Genomic DNA, 17,973 nt, shown 5'->3' with positions numbered 1-17,973 from the left:
AAAAATAATAAAAAAGCATGATTTTTGCCAAAATTTTAAATATTTTTTGACGAAATTGATCAAAATTTAAAAAAATGAAACCGGTCCTAGATATTTATATCTACTTTGTAAAAATGAATAAAAAAATTCTTTTTACTCAAGAATTTTTTTGTTACTTTTCCCAAAACAAATTGGGTCAATTTTTTTTTTTTTGATTTTGGGACACCAGAGTAGTTCATGACTTAAATTTATATTATTATAAACAACCACCATGCTACTCACTCCACCTGACTTGTCAATCAAGCCAGCTGATGGCTTTCAATGTCTATCAATGCCACCTTTTCTCACCTTCTTTATCCCAGATGAGAGTTCCCTGTTGAGTGACTGCTTAATAGCCAGCTGTCTTGCTGCCTCACTATCATCAGAACCTGCAATATCAAAGTTAAGTTATCATTGGTTATATCACTTATTAACATAATACTTCAACAATTTCCTTTAGAGTAGAAAATGCATTAAAACAATTTTAAATAATTATCCACAAATTTAAGGTGGATGGGAGGGGAGCTAACACACAAGAGGAATGGTATGGGTTCTATAAAGAAGATATCAAGGCTTATGATATGAGGGGTGTAAATTGTGTCTCCTGTCCATGATTTTCCTCGAGGCGGGGGGAAAAAATTTTCATTTTGATATGTATGCTAGCGGTGTAAGTGGTCGACCATGGATAGCATTTATAGGGCTATTCCATTTAAAATCCACTCTTCTCCTGTGGAAGATTTTGAAAATATCTGCCACAGGGGAAATATGATATTCAAATGGAACTAGACTTAGCTGTGGTCTGAGACCACGAACACAGCCTTGTTGTGACCCCTTAATGACCTTTGACCCCAAAATATATGAAAACCCCATAGACATTGGCTAATGTCAATGTATGCGTGCACGTGGCATTACTTTGCCATGTTATTTGTGGCAGGGGGCATTTTGAAGGTTTTTCGTGTCAGACCAGAAGTGACCTCTTAATGACCTTTGACCCCAGATCTGTGTACACCCCATATGTAGGGTCTTTACCAAAACTTTGCCCTTTCCAACGAACTCTTGGCCTATTTGAGACAGATCGATCCCTACTATGCAGAAATTGTACCTGGGATTCATTGAACATACGCACCAAACACAGTTTTCACTTACAAACCAATACTTTAATATCTCTTTAATACTTGTTGATTATTCACAATACTGTACGATATCTATTTAGTCTGATTCTAGTGATTTTAGGGCATTCAGTGGTACATGTAGAACAAATTGTAATTACCACGGGTAACTTTCCGCCATTTTGTCTGTCTGAATTGTTTACACGACTTCTGCTAACTCCAGAAATGAGCTAAATTTAGATCGCTCAAGTAGCGCCACACTCAAAATGCTTAAAAGCCTAAATTGGCACCAACACCATAGACACTGGGTAATAACAATGCATGTGTGTACGTGGCATCACTGTCCTGCGTAATTTGTGGGAGAAGATGCATTTTTAAGGTATTTCGTTTTATACCGGAAATGACCCCTTAATGACCTTTGACCCCAAATAAAAAATAGCATATACATTAGTTAAAGACAATTCATGTGTGAACATACCATCACTCTCCTATGTTTTTCTTAGCTAATACAATTTTTGAAGGTATTTCGTTTTATACCTGAAGTGACCCCTTAATGACCTTTGACCCAAAATCTGTGTACACCACATTGACACTGGGTAATAGCAATGCATGTGTGCAAGTGGTGTCACTGTCCCACGTTATTTGTGGGAGAAGATGCATTTTAAAGGTATTTCGTTTTATTCGAAGTGACCCCTTAATGACCTTTGACCCCAAATAAAAAAATACCACATATACATTGGGTAACTGCAACTCATATGTGAACATACCGTTACTGTCCTATGTTTTCCTTAGCTAATAAAAATATTTGAGCGTATTTCGTTTTATACCGGAAGTGACCCTTAAGGTTAAACGAGAGTTTTTCATGCGCTTGATTTCAGAGGGCGTAAGTTCATAACAGAAACAGCCATGCAGAAAATGAACAAGCGCATCGGGACGTAGGCCTACTTACAATAGAATATCGATCCACGGTCAAGACATGAAAAGGCTATGAAACTTGGCTTAGCTCGTGCCCGGAGCTCGTGAGTCGGGGGTGTCATGAGGAGCGGCATGCCGGGCCGGATGCCGGGGGGCACAAGCCGTTTTCGGCAATTTTCATAAGGATTTTATAATTTTTTTAATTGATTGGGGGCACTTCGTCAAGCTACGCCCTGGAAAATGTGTTGATTTGGAATTTATAGCCTTGATATCTTTGATGAAATAAATCAATGCTGCTATTCCCCAGATTACAATGTAGGCCTAATAGGGTACAACAATAACATCAACAACAATATCAAAAAGCAATTATTTGCAAATCGAATTTGGGAAGAATATTCAACAAGACAGACATAGCAGGCCTACAAACTAATTATATAAAGTGAAAAACAATCAATCATGATTCACTGCAGTCACGTCAGCGAATCAATCAAATAGGCCTAAAACTAAAAAAGAGTTGAAATCACGTTTTTGACCCCATGACCCCTGCGTGACATTTGACCCCACAGGTTTCATGTGACATGTAGGGGCACGGTCAATGATCATTGTGACCAAGTTAGGTCAAAATCGATGTAAGCATGTGAGTGCTAGAGCAAATGTAATGGTTGACAGAAAGAAGAAAGAAGAAACTAGACCACCAGCCATGCCGCGACATGGCAGACAAGATGGCCCGAAATGAACTTTGACCTTAAACTTTGACCATTTGGGCCGAGGCTATTATAGACTTCCCCCACCATTAATGGTGCATCACTGTAGCATATAGGGGCTTAATCCGTCTTCCATAGGCTGAGATATAGCCACTTTTCCGTAATTTAAAAAAAAATTTGGCAAATTTGACATTTTGACCCCCTTAATGACCTTTGACCCCGATATAAAGAAAACCTCATCTACACCGAGAAAATGCATTGTTATAGTTTAAATTTAAAAAATCTACTATGCTTAGTTTATTGTATCTATACAATAAACAAATTTACCTCCTGTGAAAGAGTCTAACCCTGGTCCATAGCTTGTGCTTGGACAAATCAATATGATTGATTTATTGATTGGTTGCGTAGTAATGGCTTTATATAAGGACCAATGGGGTTTAAGGTCTATTGTGTGAAGTAGCCAATGGGAAGTGGTTAATAACCTTCTGACACTGCCAGTGGTTCAGGGATTAGGCACATTTTTATCTGTCATGGAAGGAGAAGGTTGGATCTCCAATGTGAAGAAAATTTTCCCACCCACCACACCTAAAATTTAGGTCATATCCCAGTATTCAATACCTTTGTGGACAGTCACTTGGGAGCATTAGTTGGCTGGGAAGGCATCCATATCGTACGGGATATAGAGGTACATAGACCTAAAGGGTATTGCAGTCTGCGTTTTAATGGTAGCTTCTGGGCATGGGCAAATTACCAGGAAGAGGGCAGTTAAGCTGACCAAGGGAGAGGATTCAATAAGTGCACATTTTAACTTCTCTTGGAGAGGTTGTTAGGCCACATTTGGGTATACAGATCTAGGTGTTCAGGAAATCCCTTTAAAAAGGGTTCTGTAGCTTGCCGGTTAATACATTGCTGTTAACTTCTTTAAAAAGTTGGGCCACACTTGGCGAGTGTGGAAAGGGCTTGAGAATACCCTGGAGGGCCCCGTATCTTACATGAAATTAATTTGGGTTAACTTCTCTGCAAGAAGAGGAGTTGGGCCACACAAATTCCCCGGAGGGCCCCGTATCTTATGAGGAATTAATTTGGGTTAACTTATGCGAAAAGAGAAGTTGGGCCACACTTGCATGTGTGCAAAGGGGCCGAGGAAATTCCCTGGAGGGCCCCTTAGCTTACGAGGAATTTGGGTTAACTTCTTTGCGAGACAAGAAGTGGGGCCACGAATGCGTGTGTGCAAAAGGGCTTGGGGTAATACCATGGAGGGCCCCATATTCATTCATTCATTTTCATTCATTCATTTCTTTCATGCATTTAAAATGTATTGTACAAGGAATTAACTTGGGTTAACTTCTCTCTGAGAAGTTGGCCCCGTATTAAATTCATTCATTTTCATTCATTCATTCATTCATTCTTCATTGCATTTCATTTATGCATCTTACAAGGAATTAATTTTGGTTAACTTCTCTATGATAAGATAAGATTGGGCCACACTTTGTGTGTGTGCAAAAGGGCCCGGGAAAATTCCCTTGAGGGTCCGTATCTTATACAAGGAATTAAGTTGGGTTAACTTCTTTGTGAGAAGTTGGGCCACGCTTTGTTCCGGAGAGGCTCCGTACCTTACGGGTAAGTAGTGTAGGCATGAGCTCGGGAAATTACCGGGAGGGCCCCGTATCTTACGGGTGAGTAATTTAGGAATTGGCTCGGGAAATTCCCGGGAGGGCCCCGTATCTTACGGGTGAGCCAACACTGTGTGTACATGTAGATGGGAACAGACTCTGTATTTACGGGGAAAGTAAAGACTATCCAGGTCAAAAATTGTGGCGGTAAAAAAGGGACAGGGCCACAAATTTAATGTTGAATCCAATTATATGAAAATAATTGGATCACCATAGGTAATTGTATAAGTGTTTACAGATAGTAATAATTCGTAACTAATAAATTTGAGAAATAGTGCATGAGAAGTTGAACGAAATATGTCAAATATCCAGATTACTTTCCTGAATGTTTCCGGCTTCAGGAAAGTAGGATTAATGTATATGCACTTTTCTAAGGAATTTATATTAAAGGATTGACTCAATAAATGTATGTAAACTTCTCTGGAGAAGTTTTCACTTGAAAAGTTAAGCCAAGTTTGATGTATTATAACGGTACCCTTTGGGTCCGTATTTTATTGGATAAGCTGAAGTTAAATCCAATTCTGGTTTACAAATAAATGGAGATACTCCTGACAGATATGCCAGCAAAACTTTTGAGTAAAATGTGCCTCATTTCATCTGGGGGTAAAAATTCTTGAAGTTATTTAGCTTAAAACCGGAAATGACGTCTAAATGACCTTGACCAAAAAAATAAAAATACCGTGCATACATCGGGTAACACTAATGCATATATGAAGTTTATGTCACTCACGTTTTGAGATAAAAAAAATAAAAATATTTGATGACTTTTGGTTTTTGACCGGAAACGACCCCTTAATGACCTTTGACCCCAAAACTGTAGACACCTTAAAGACCCTGGTTGGTAGCAATGCATGTGTGCTGATGGCAACACTCTGCTATGTAATTTGTAAAAACAGTGATTTTTTGAATATTTTTAGCTTTCAGACCGGAAATGACCCCCTTAATGACATTTGACCCCTTATCTGTGAACACCCTATAGACACCGACCAAAGTCAAGTCACATGACCTAAGCATGTCACCATCACATGTTATTTGTGGAAGAAGATACATTTTATAGTAAAAATCGCATTTTAGCCATTGTGAGCAGGTCAAAGGTCAAATGGAGTTCAATGTCATGTAACATGTGGGGACATGGTCAGTGGTGTTTGTGACCAAGTATGATATAAAATTGGATGGATTGAGCATGATACACAAAGATATTGGTCGAGCTGTGAGTTTTAAAAGATATCGATGCTTGAGGCGATAGCCGAGCACGATATCTTTAAACTCACAGCGCAGACCAATATCTTTGTGTATCGTCTTGTAAAGGATCCATTCAATTTTGTCATTATTATGCTTTGAGAATCTGTTTTTTGGTGAAAATGTGATTTTTGGTGAAAAATGTGATTTTTGGTAAAAAATGTGATTTTTGGTAAAAAATGAGATTTTTGTGAAAAATGTGATTTTTGGTGAAAAATGAGATTTTTCTCATGCCTATCTCTAAATGTTGACTGTACCCACCAAGTTTTATGCCCATACAACAGTTTTTAGTAATTTGACCTCAAATGGCCTTTGATCTCGGTATATAACCTTGAACCCCACACAAAAAAAAGTAGCCAGAGTTTTTGACCATGACCCACCTATCCTGAAAATCTGAAGTCAATCCGCCCATCCATGCTCGAGATACAGCATCCGGACGGACGGACGGAAGCTCGGATTTGACCTCAAATGACCTTTGACCTCAGTATATGACCTTGAACTCCACCCAAAAAAAAGTAGCCAGAGTTTTTGACCATGACCCACCTATCCTGAAAATATGAAGTCAATCCGCCCATCCATGCCCGAGATACAGCATCCGGACGGACGGACGGACGGAAGCTCGGACATTGCAAAAACAGTATGCCTCGCGGTGGAGGCATAAAAAATGAAAATTAGAGCAAAATTTGGCATATACTCAAGATTTTGAATGCTTAGACTTGTTCCAAGTCTTTGATTTTTGTGATTCGATTGTCAGAAATATGCCGAAAATGCATGTTTTTGGCTCTTTTATTAAGAAATTAGAAAAATAGTGAACTTTTTCTTTTATCTCCAGTTAGGACTAAATTAATGATTAGGATTGAGCTGTGTTTCATTTGGGAAAACTGAATATTTTTTAATCCCAAAAAATTAGTGCTGTATTTTTCTGAAATAGGGAGTAGTGACCGTAACCAATAAACAGATTAACAAATATCACATGAGAAACACACTTACCTTTCTTACCAAATAAACTCATAGTGTTCACAATGTATCAGGCAGGTGTACACAATGTGAGGAATGCTTCTTCCAATTACTGGTCCTAGTACTGGTATGGATGAAGATGATTGGGTCATGGACGCTGTACTTAATCAGTGACCTGCAGTGGAACAAATTGAATTTTTTTTTTTAAATAAACTAGTTTACAAATATGATTAAGATTTTTATCACTTACTTAGGGGCTGTGCAATAATTATGAGCCCCCTGGGTAAAATTTCCAAACAGCTCGCCCAAAATTGCTTGCACCCCTCATCCCCCAAAGATTGCTTTCCCCCACCCCCTCTGCCTGCCAAAAATCTTTTCCCCCGTTTGCACATGTCACAATTTTTTGATCCTGAGCGCAGAAATTTCACAGGCTGACCCAAGAAAATCCTGAATTTGCGAAGCGTATTGAGCGGAGCTTAAGGGCCCCTGGTGGGGGTTGAGGTAGCGAACCTCCCGAAGCCAGATGGTTTCTGCACATTTAGCACCACAGGAAAGGCCATTTCAGAGGGTAAAAAGAAAATTTCAAAGCACTTGGCTTTGTTCAGTTTCCTATTCTTTTGTACATGAGAGACATTCTTCAAAGTTTTTGCGTTGCCTAATAATGACTGAAATTGATATCTACCAAAAAAACGTTTCAAAACGTAAAAAGGGGCCAAAGTTTAAAAAATCTTTTCTGTGCTTCTTTGAAGCCATGCGAGGCGAACTAGTTGGATATCCATATTTCGCGGTTAATGGTTATTTGTAGCCCTGTGGGGCAAACTAGTTGGATATCCATATTTCAGCGGTGAGTGGTTTTTTAAGCTCCGAGGGCAAACTAGTTGGATATCCATATTTCGCGGTTAGCAGTTCTTTGTAGCCCTGCGGGGCAAACTAGTTGGATATCCATATTTTGCGGTTTGTGGTTCTTTGAAGCCCTGCGGGGCAAACTAGTTCGAAATCCTCATTTCGCGGTTAGTGGTTTTAACGACCCATGCCATAACCATCCCAACCAGCTGCATACCGCATCCAAAAATTAATAGCTGAACCCAATAGTTCAGCCGAATATGGAAACGACATATTGATGACTTTATATAGAGTGTATTCAATAAACCCAAGCGGAACAAGAGTTGCTAAGTAACCGCTATCCGAACCATTAACACACATGCATGAACAATTTCCTCATAGCATCCCACGTTGTACACACGTCAGTCGAATTTGGCGGTTGTTAGCCCTCCAAGTTATAACATCGTTCACTTTGTGTTGAATATTGTATGTGGGCCTCGCTGTAATAACATAAAGATTACTCTGATCAGTGTGATATCATTTCAAGAGGTCACTTCCCGATTACGCTAAACAGCCTATGTGGAGGAATTTTATGCATGAGCAACCACATAAATGATGAAGTAATGAATACCCTCTATTGTTCATGAAAGTTCATCTGTGTTGGTATAAATCATGATTTTGATTTAAACTTTTGATCCAAACACAAGGAATTAATTCCTACCTCGGAATTTTCAGATGGTACTCCATCTTTCATCAGGTCGAAGGTTGACCTGATGAAAGATGGAGTACCATCTGAAAATTCCGAGGTAGGAATTAATTGACCTTTGACCTGATGAAAGATGGAGTACCATCTGAAAATTCCAAGGTAGGAATTAATTCCTTGTGTTTGGATCAAAAGTTTAAATAAAAATCAATACCCTCTATTGTTATCGGATTTACTTTTACGACTTTCGATTACTATGGAGGTAGCGACGAGGGCGCAATATTTGATTTCTTATTATACTTATGTTGCCCTTCAAAATGCCTAAAAATCATCAAGATATTCCAATACTGTCTACAGTTATGTAAAATTTTGTCAAATCTGTATGATTCATCGCACATAATTTCTGCATAGCTTGTTGAATCATTTTCATAGTATTTTGGTGACAAAAATGTGATAATTTTAAGGAAATATAGAATGCTGAATGTTGGGAAGTTGGTTGGTAGGGTAGCGTGGTTAGTTACACATTTAACACATATCCAAACTTCACACCTTTTGTATTTCTCCTGGTTTATTATAGTAGTTATATAGTGTCAATACAATAAGATATATCGCTATCTAGAAGCGGAGCTTGACTATTACTTCTTCTGTTCAGTATCAGGAGTCTAACTAAATGAAATCACATCATTCTTTCCATATACATATACATAGAAAAGACATTACATAGTAGGCCTATTAATCTATTGTCCAATTGGAAGCTTCCAAGTGTGATTGTACCAAACTATTCTTAACCAATCACCAGCCTCCAAGTAGGTTTAGATATATATTAACATAAGACCAATCTCAGGACGAGTAGGATCTAGATCACCAACAGAGTGGGTGGGGTCCCTAGAGATGACCGTGCCGTAGGGCACGGTGGCTCAGTGGTTACGGCCTTGGACTCATAATCTGAGAGCTTGCTTGACGTGCGTGGGTTCGAGTCCCCGTCCCGCCACCGTGTTGCGCCCTTGGACAAGGCGCTTTGTCACGCTTGCCTCACCCCACCCAGGTGCAATGGGAAGCTGTTAGGGGTAGTCACAGTCGTTGTGCTGATGAACCCTGCGCCATTTGTAGGCAGCAAACGTGGTTCCGACATATTCTAATAACGGCGGAATAAATGTAAAGCGCTTTGAGGCTGTTTATGGCATAAAGCGCTATATAAATATCTACATTTATTTATTTATTTTATGATCTGAGTTCTTGGAAAGGGATGGTTTGACCAAGGTAGAATAACTAATTAATAATATGTTGACATGTAATTTCCTTGGTTAAACCACATTGAAATGGGTTTATAATAATTTTAGTAGGAAAACAGGATAAGAAAGTGACCATTACTTATAGATCTATCAAACTGTGGTCATCTAGGAATTTCATCTGCTTTAGAAGTTCCACTTACTCCCACCAGGATTTTAACTCTGTACAAGGGTTAAACCTTTAACTTTCTCTTTAAGGGGGTACTACACCCCTCGATAAATTTGTGTCTATTTTTGCATTTTTCTCAAAAACTAATATTAAATAACACAGTGGTAACAAAAGTTATGTATATTATAGCAAGGAATCCAATTACTACACTGGGATTTCAGTGACCCAAGACAAGCGGTTTGTTATTTATGATCAGAAATAAGGTACCACTAGGATGTTCCAAAAGCAACAGGATCATCAACAAGTGTACCTCGTTTCCTATAATATATACTGAACCGGTTGTCTTGAGTCACTGAAATTTCAGTGTAGTAATTGGATTCCTTGCCCCAATAATATACATAACTTTTGTTACCAGTGTGTAATTATTTTTTGAGAAAAATGCAAAAATAGTTACAAATTTACCACATGGGTGTAGTACCCCTGTAAACATTCTAATTATTCACTTTATGCATGATATTTACTATCTCACATGACCCCTCCTATTACATATTTTTAGTGATAAATCTTTCACCAAATACCCTCTAATCTATATGAATGGTACAAAAATAGTAAATATGTTCAAGACAGATGGTTATGAAATTAATATAATTCATAAAGTCTCTTGAGATATATTATAAACTGTCCATGCTGGAAAATTATCCATTGAGATAAAGTCATCATACATGAAGAAAGTGTAGAAAAATATGGAGGTAATCAGTTGTAAATTCAGTTGTAGCATGTAAGATCGACATGCTAATAACATAGAACAGTAACAAATAGATAAAACGTCAGTGAAAGTCACTCCAGAAATGGATAAAAGTCCACATATAGGATTGTCCACTGGTAGGAAATAAATAAATATGCTCTATACGTTGAGAAATAATACAGCATTCCATCTGCAAAAGTTCACAAATCAAAAACTTTCTTTAACAAAAGTTCAGTAGTAACATTTAACATCTGCAGTTCACATTTACGGTTAAGGTAGATAATTATTATATTGGAAAACTTGTGAGAACACAAGTATTAAAATACATAAATGGTAAACACACATATTTATGAAATTGCATCAAGATCTGAAATACAATTAATCAAGTGTAATTTCTCACCTCCCCAATTTCTACCCAGCCTGCTGGCATGCCAAAGTTATAAACAATAATTTTGTCAAAGGAGACAAATTGTAACAAAAATTAGAACAAATTACGAACAAATTACAGTTTGTTATTTTTAATATATGCAAACCATTAACCATTTTTTACCTCTTCATGTAGCACATACATGTATTATAAATGCATGGAAACCAATGCATCTATAATACATGTATGTGATACATGAAGAGGTAAACAGTTAGTTATTAATGGTTTACGATAACAAACTGTAATTTTTTCGTAATCTTTTTTTCAAATTTTTTTCAAATTACCTGTGAATGATCTTACATTTGTAGCACTTCAGAATAGGTCCAGTGGTTCTCTAAAGTTGCCAAAAACTTAATTTTTTTTTTTTTTAGAAAAAAAAAATTGATTAAAAAAACCCTTGAATAACAAGTAATTTAGGGTCTATAACTTCTTTTTTCCAAAGTTTTGTTTCGATTCTAGCTTTACTCTAATTAGACACAGACCTTAGTTCCAAAGGTTGGCAAGTATGCGCCTTTTACGGGTGAGTGTGTGTGCTTCAGCAGGCGCTCGGTCGCGCCCACCCTGTACAGATTTTTATTTTTACAATGTTGGCAGGTATGAGATCGGGTGCTGTTTTTCTGGTAGGGCTAGTTTAGTTCTAAGGTCTCTTGCCATGAACATCAAGCTCCATCTTTGTTTTCTTGAGTATTCTAAGGGGACAAGGACATAGTGATTCTCTTCATATTGGAGAAGCCTTCAAGCCTATCTCAATGGCTCTGTATTTTCATCATGGGCCTAAGAGCGAAAGAGGAAGATTTACTTCCCAACGGTCAATAGGCTGGTGTTGAACATGTCATCATTGGTCAACCTTCCAACACTGGCCAACATGTTCCAGATCAGAGGCGAACTACTGCATATTGGTAGATCTCGGCTGCTGTGTGTCCAGAAATAAGCTGAAACAGGGCTGATCACCCGTAAAGCTGCTGGGACTGGACTAAAATAATTCCCTGCAACTCAATGAAAACTATAAGCAAATTTCCAAAAATTCTGAGGGTAGATGAGCGGCAGTCTACTGTTGACTCCATGACGGATCAGCGGGAACGTGGCACACCATCACGAACTGTTGGCCCTGATTATTGTCGCCTGTCTACCTTCTAGGTATGCTAGGTGAATTCAAATTTGCCATCAAACTGCATCATTTTACATATCAAATTAAAGCCCTTGAGTAAAGAAAGCCAAAACTGAAAACATTTTTGTCATAGCACTTTCCGTAACAAAGTTACATCTTGTCAAAGATTGACTTTCATCAAAAAGATTCTGCTAGCAAAATTCCCCAAAAGCGGCATTTAGGGGTGTTTCTAGATCTTACGTCTCATGGCGATAGCAGCTTTTTTAATGGAACTGCTATCAAAATCCTCTAAAATTCCATGTGCGACTTGATTATCACCATAAAAAATCATATATTTGGGTCAGGTGAAGTATAGAAAACATATTTATGTAGGTTTCCTTCAGCAGCCTATTCTCAAAAAAATTTCAAATTTCTATGTAAATATGCATTGTGTTTGGGCCCCGGTCTCGGCGAATTTCGCTGACTAGTAAATGTGTTAACTAAGGTTTGCCTGGGATACCTATACCTTCAAACCTCTTGTAATATCTACTTATAATGTCCGTACTATTAATCAACAAGGGAAAATCCATCAGCTATTCATGGGCTGTGCTGATGCAGGTATTACACAGCCGTGACGTTAGTCACGGCTGTGTCTTTTTTTTTACAGGTTCTTTCTTTCTTTCTTTCTTCTTCTTCATCTTCTTCTGTCGACCATTATATTTGCTCTAGCACTCACATGCTTACATCGATTTTGACCTAACTTGGTCACAATGATCATTGACCGTGCCCCTACATGTAACATGAAACTTGTGGGGTCAAAGGTCACGTAGAGGTCACAGAGGTCAAAAACGTGATTTCAACTCAAAATGCTACTTCTCCCACAAATTTCACAGGACACTAACGCCACTTGCACACATGCATTGTTATCACCCAGTGTCTATAAATCATACACAGATTTGAGGTCAAAGGTCATTAAGGGGTCACTTCCGATATAAAACCAAATTCCTTCAAAAAATTTTATTAGCTAAGAAAAACATAGGAGAGTGACAGTATGTGCACAAATGAATAACGTTAACATAATGTATATGTGGTATTTTTTATTTGGGGTCAAAGGTCATTAAGGGGTCACTTCGGTATAAAACGAAATACCTTCAAAATGCTACTTCTCCCACAAATTACGTGGGGACGGTGATGCAACTTGCGCACATGTATTGCTATTACACAGTGTCTATGAATCATACACAGATTTGAGGTCAAAGGTCATTAGGGGTCACTTCGGTATAAAACCAAATTCCTTCAAAAAATTTTATTAGCTAAGAAAAACATAGGAGAGTGACGGTATATGCACACATGAATTATGTTTACCTAATGTATATGTGATATTTTTTTATTTGGGGTCAAAGGTCATTAAGGGATCACTTCCGGTCCAAGACAAAAAACATTCAAAATGTCCCTTCTGTCACAACTAACATGGCATAGTGATACTATGTGCACACATGCATTGACATAAGGCAATGCCTGTGGGGTTTTCGTAGATTTTTGGGGTCAAAGGTCATTAAGGGGTCACAACACGACTGTGTTTGTGGTCTTAGACCACAGCTAAGTCTAGTTCTTCTTTCTTCTTCTTCTGTCGACCATTACATTTGCTCTAGCACTGACATGCTTACAACGATTTTGACCTGACTTGGTCAGAACCATCACTGACCGTGCCCCTACATGTCACATGAAACTCGTGGGGTCAAAGGTCACGTAGGGGTCACAGAGGTCAAAAACGTGATTTCAACTCAAAATGCTACTTCTCCCACAAATTTCGCAGGACAGAAACGCTACTTGCACACATGCATTGTTATTACCCAGTGTCTATAAATCATACACAGATTTGAAGTCAAAGGTCATTAAGGGGTCACTTCCGGTAAAAAAAACAAATTCCTTCAAAAAATGTTGTTAGCTAAGAAAAACATAGGAGAGTGACGGTATGTGCACATATGAATTATGTTAACATAATGTATATGTGGTATTTTTTGTTTGAGGTCAAAGGTCATTAAGGGGTCACTTCCGTATAAAACGAAATACCTTCAAAAATGTTATTTGATAAGAAAAACATAGGACAGTATCGAGTATGTTCACACATGAATTGTGGTTACCCAATTCATATGTGGTATTTTTTTTTTTTGTGTTTAATGTCATTAAGGGGTCACTTCGGTCTGAGACAAAAACCTTCAAAATGCCCCTTCTGCCACAAGTAACATAGCAAAGTGCACCCATGCATTGACATTAGCCAATGTCTATGGGCGTTTTCATATATTTTGGGGTCAAAGGTCATTAGGGGTCACAACACGGCTGTGTTCGTGGGTTAGGCCACAGCTAAGTCTAGTTGACATTGTATCTGACCAACACCACACACCGACATCGCCTGGCTAATAATTATTTGGTGTAGCAGAGACATTAAAATGAATACACGGGATCGATACACGTGAATTGCTATGCACGATTTTGATATCAGACGAAAATCTTCGGATAGTGGGTTAGAAAATGATGAATATTTCCGTAAATGAATTTTTCTCAAGAAACCAGATGTGGTCTCATACACTTGAAAATACGTGTTGAACAGATATTATAGTCGTTAGCGGCGCTTTGAAAATTGGCCGTGCGCTTTGAACTCAAAATTTGACCAAAACTCTCAATTTTATATTGCGTTGGTCCCCGGGGTTGGTCCTGTAGGCCTATGGACTACAGCGCGCAGCAGGCTATAGCGGCACTCACTCAAGTGGAGACAGTATATTAACCATTGACCGCAATGTCGTATACAAGCTTGCTCACACAGCGAGAAATCAATTACCCGCCTATTGTCATAGCCTTAGTCAGGTCACTTCGCTAATAATAATATATGCATCTCATCAGGTCCGAATAAAATAGCCATGTGTGGCTGTGGATTCAACCTACCATGGCGATTTCTACTATGAAGATATCGGGGCGATGTCACTGTGCACCACTCCACTGGTTGCCAGAGTCAAGATTCATCAACTCAAATTTCTCGGCTATATACTGCGTCTTGAAGATGAAGAGCCTGTGAAAGAATATGCCCTTTATATTCCACATGGGAAGAGGAAACCGGGATGGCCGTGGACAGTACAGCACCTCCTGGGAGATACTGAAGGGATGCTGCAGCCAAACAAAATTGTTTCGCTTATTGCCCAAGATCGCAACAGTTGGAGAAAGCTTGTGCACTCTGTTCTCAAATTGCGAAAGGGCTTATTTTGCTAGCAGAATCTTTTTGATGAAAGTCAATCTTTGACAAGATGTAACTTTGCTACGGAAAGTGCTATGACAAAAAGGTTTTCAGTTTTGGCTTTCTTTACTCAAGGGCTTTAATTTGATATATAAAATGATGTAGTTTGACGGCAAATTTGAATTCACCTAGCATGCTATAGCTGGCATTCGTAAAAAGGGTCAGTCCATGTCAAAACAGACTGAGTGTACACCCACCCTCTTGGATTATGCTCTCCTTTGGCTCAGGGGTACCTTTCATGGACCCCTAGGTGAGGTCACAAAAAAATTCAAATTCAATTTCGTTTCGAATGGCGGGCCATCTAAGTTTGGCGACCTTGACCAAAATTGGGAATTTAAGGTGTCCAAATGACAAAGCGCTCTCTTTGAGAGGCATTTTCTTCTTAATTAAATCAGTTGTGACCCTCTTTTTGAATGTGTTCACTCACTGGCTGTGTCTGAAATGCCTAATGCCCAAAAGATTGATTTGAATTTCGTTGGGATTTCAGAGGGGTCAAAATCAGCACTTCATACTGTTCAATCAAATTATCTTTGATTTTGAAGGACCCATGATAATGTCACAGTGCACTTATAGGTCCTAATTATGTTCAGAATGGATTAACCATGTGCCAATGTCTATGAGCAATTCAAAAAAAGAGAACTTTCTAGACCCCCTACAGAATTTTAGGCCCCCCTAAAGTGGTTCAGCCACAAATGGCGCTTAAAATTGGCAAATTTTGACACCTAATAACTTTAGGTGTACACCAGATATGAATTTCTAGTCTTTTGCATCTGAAAGAATGTAGTCTAATGTTACTAGGAACATAAGATTTGTTTTGTATTTTTGTGTTTTGATACTTTCAAAAGGTCGTTGACCTATGAACATTTTTTCGTCATAGCGCCCTCCTGAAAGGTCTGACACATAACAAACTATACATTTTTGGAATCCTCATGACCATACGAGTAATTTGATATATAACTTGACATAATTGGGAGCATTCTGAAAATTTGACCCCCATAACCTGTACTTTGCATGTGCATCGTTGCCAGGAAGTACATTTTGACCCCTTAAAAATCCATACAGAGGATTAGAAAGTAGTTTTTCTTATTACTTGACTCAAGAGCAACTTGAAATATCAGGATAAATAATACAAATGGCTATAAAGTGATCAAAAATATAAAAAATATCATACTAAAATTGGCATTTTGTACCGTATCCTGTATGCATGGTATGTTAGGCAAAAATGACTATTTTTGAAAGCGCCAACTTAATACTAAAACACAAAAAATACAAAACAAATCTTATGTTCCTAGTAACATTAAACTACATTCTTTCAGATGCAAAAGACTAGAAATTCATATCTGGTGTACACCTAAAGTTATTAGGGGTCAAAATTTGCCGACTTTAAGTGCCATTTGTGGCTGAACCACTTTAGGGGTGGCCTAAAATTCTGTAGGGGTCTAGAAATTTCTCTTTTTGAATTGCTCATAGACATTGGCATATGGTTAATCCATTCTGAACATAATTAGGACCTATAAGTGCACTGTGACATTATCATGGGTCCTTCAAAATCAAGATAATTTGATTGAACAGTACGAAGTGCTGATTTTGACCCCCTCTGAAATCCCAACGAAATTCAAATCTATCTTTTTGGCATTAGGTATTTCAGACACAGCCAGTGAGTGACCACATTCAAAAAGAGGATCACAACTGATTCAATTAAGAAGAAAGTGCCCCTCAAAGAGAGCACTTTGTCATTTGGACCCCTTAAATTCACAATTTTGGTCGAGGTCGCCAAACTTTGATTGCCCGCCATTCGCAAACGAAATGGAATTTGAATTTTTTCTTGTGACCTCACCTAGGGATCCATGAAAGGTACCCCTGAGCCAAAGGAGAGCAAAATCCAAGAGGGTGGGTGTACACTCAATCTGTTTCGACATGGACTGACCCAAAAGTAAGATTAAAACTGTTTATTATTGACCTGTCTGTCTGTCTGTCTTAATGGAAACTCCATCCTTTCTTTTACTCACCATAACTTGGGGCAAACATCCCTAACATTTCAGGGTGATCTTTACTACACTACGATTATGATACAGTACAATTATGTCATTTATTCATGGTTTTAATGTGATAAAAACAAAGAAAATTCACGTTGCGTACTCACCATTTTCCTATAAATTTTCCGGTAAACTATTTACAGCTTGTCTTCTCCAAAAGGGCGCACACCACTAAATAATCGTCCCATTGAAATGCGTGTAAAAACACCAGTTTTGTTTGCTCGTTTTGAGGCCTTTTCGGCGCTTTCTGAGAAATTTAAGGATAACCAGTCGATTGCAAATCGATGAAAGTTTAACATATGTTTCAATGTATGGGTAGTCTTCCGTCTCGTTTTCCCGGTAGGAGCCGCTAAACAGCGCCCTCACTGTTTTTGACATGCTCTCATGACTGTAAACCCGTTTCTGGCCATTTTTTTAATACGCGGACCTATTTTCTCGATAATTATAAAAATGCAACTTTTTTTAGTGATTCAAATTCATGCACAGGCTTTACACTTTTATTTAAGCTATAATTCGGTACTCTTTTCCGATTATTAGTCCAAAGAGCAGCCCATTATACCTCAAAAACTTTCTGTATTTTACCGGAACTCAGTAGGGTTGCACAAATGGTGCATTGATTTAGTGGTGTGCTCCCAAAAGGGCGCACACCACCAATAGCGCGTCCCATTGAAATACACGTGAAAACACGTCTCTTCTTTGCCCGGTTCTTACATTAAGCAGACTGGCAGACTGGCTGACTGGCAGACTGGCAGAGTTTAATATCGGGCAAGTGAATGATGTGATGCATATAGGAACAACCCCCAAACTTGATGCCAAAGCAAAAACAAAATTTTTGAATTCATTCTGTTTTT

The 17,973-nt window shown here is 38.4% G+C and overlaps 1 protein-coding gene across 1 annotated transcript in view; it reads right to left on the bottom strand.

The window, feature by feature from the left end:
* Positions 1–17,564, bottom strand: part of LOC140160440 (uncharacterized) — a 73,573-nt gene extending 56,009 nt beyond the window's left edge. The window contains 3 exon segments of the mRNA XM_072183676.1: positions 328–407; positions 6,649–6,790; positions 17,230–17,564. Coding sequence (XP_072039777.1) covers positions 328–407; positions 6,649–6,670 — 102 coding nt within the window. The 5' untranslated portion in view covers positions 6,671–6,790; positions 17,230–17,564.
* Between the last annotated feature and the right edge of the window lie 409 nt (positions 17,565–17,973).

Source organism: Amphiura filiformis, chromosome 9, assembly GCF_039555335.1.
Source record: "Amphiura filiformis chromosome 9, Afil_fr2py, whole genome shotgun sequence".
NCBI lineage: Eukaryota > Metazoa > Echinodermata > Ophiuroidea > Amphilepidida > Amphiuridae > Amphiura > Amphiura filiformis.
This window is presented reverse-complemented; position numbering and strand designations above follow the sequence as displayed.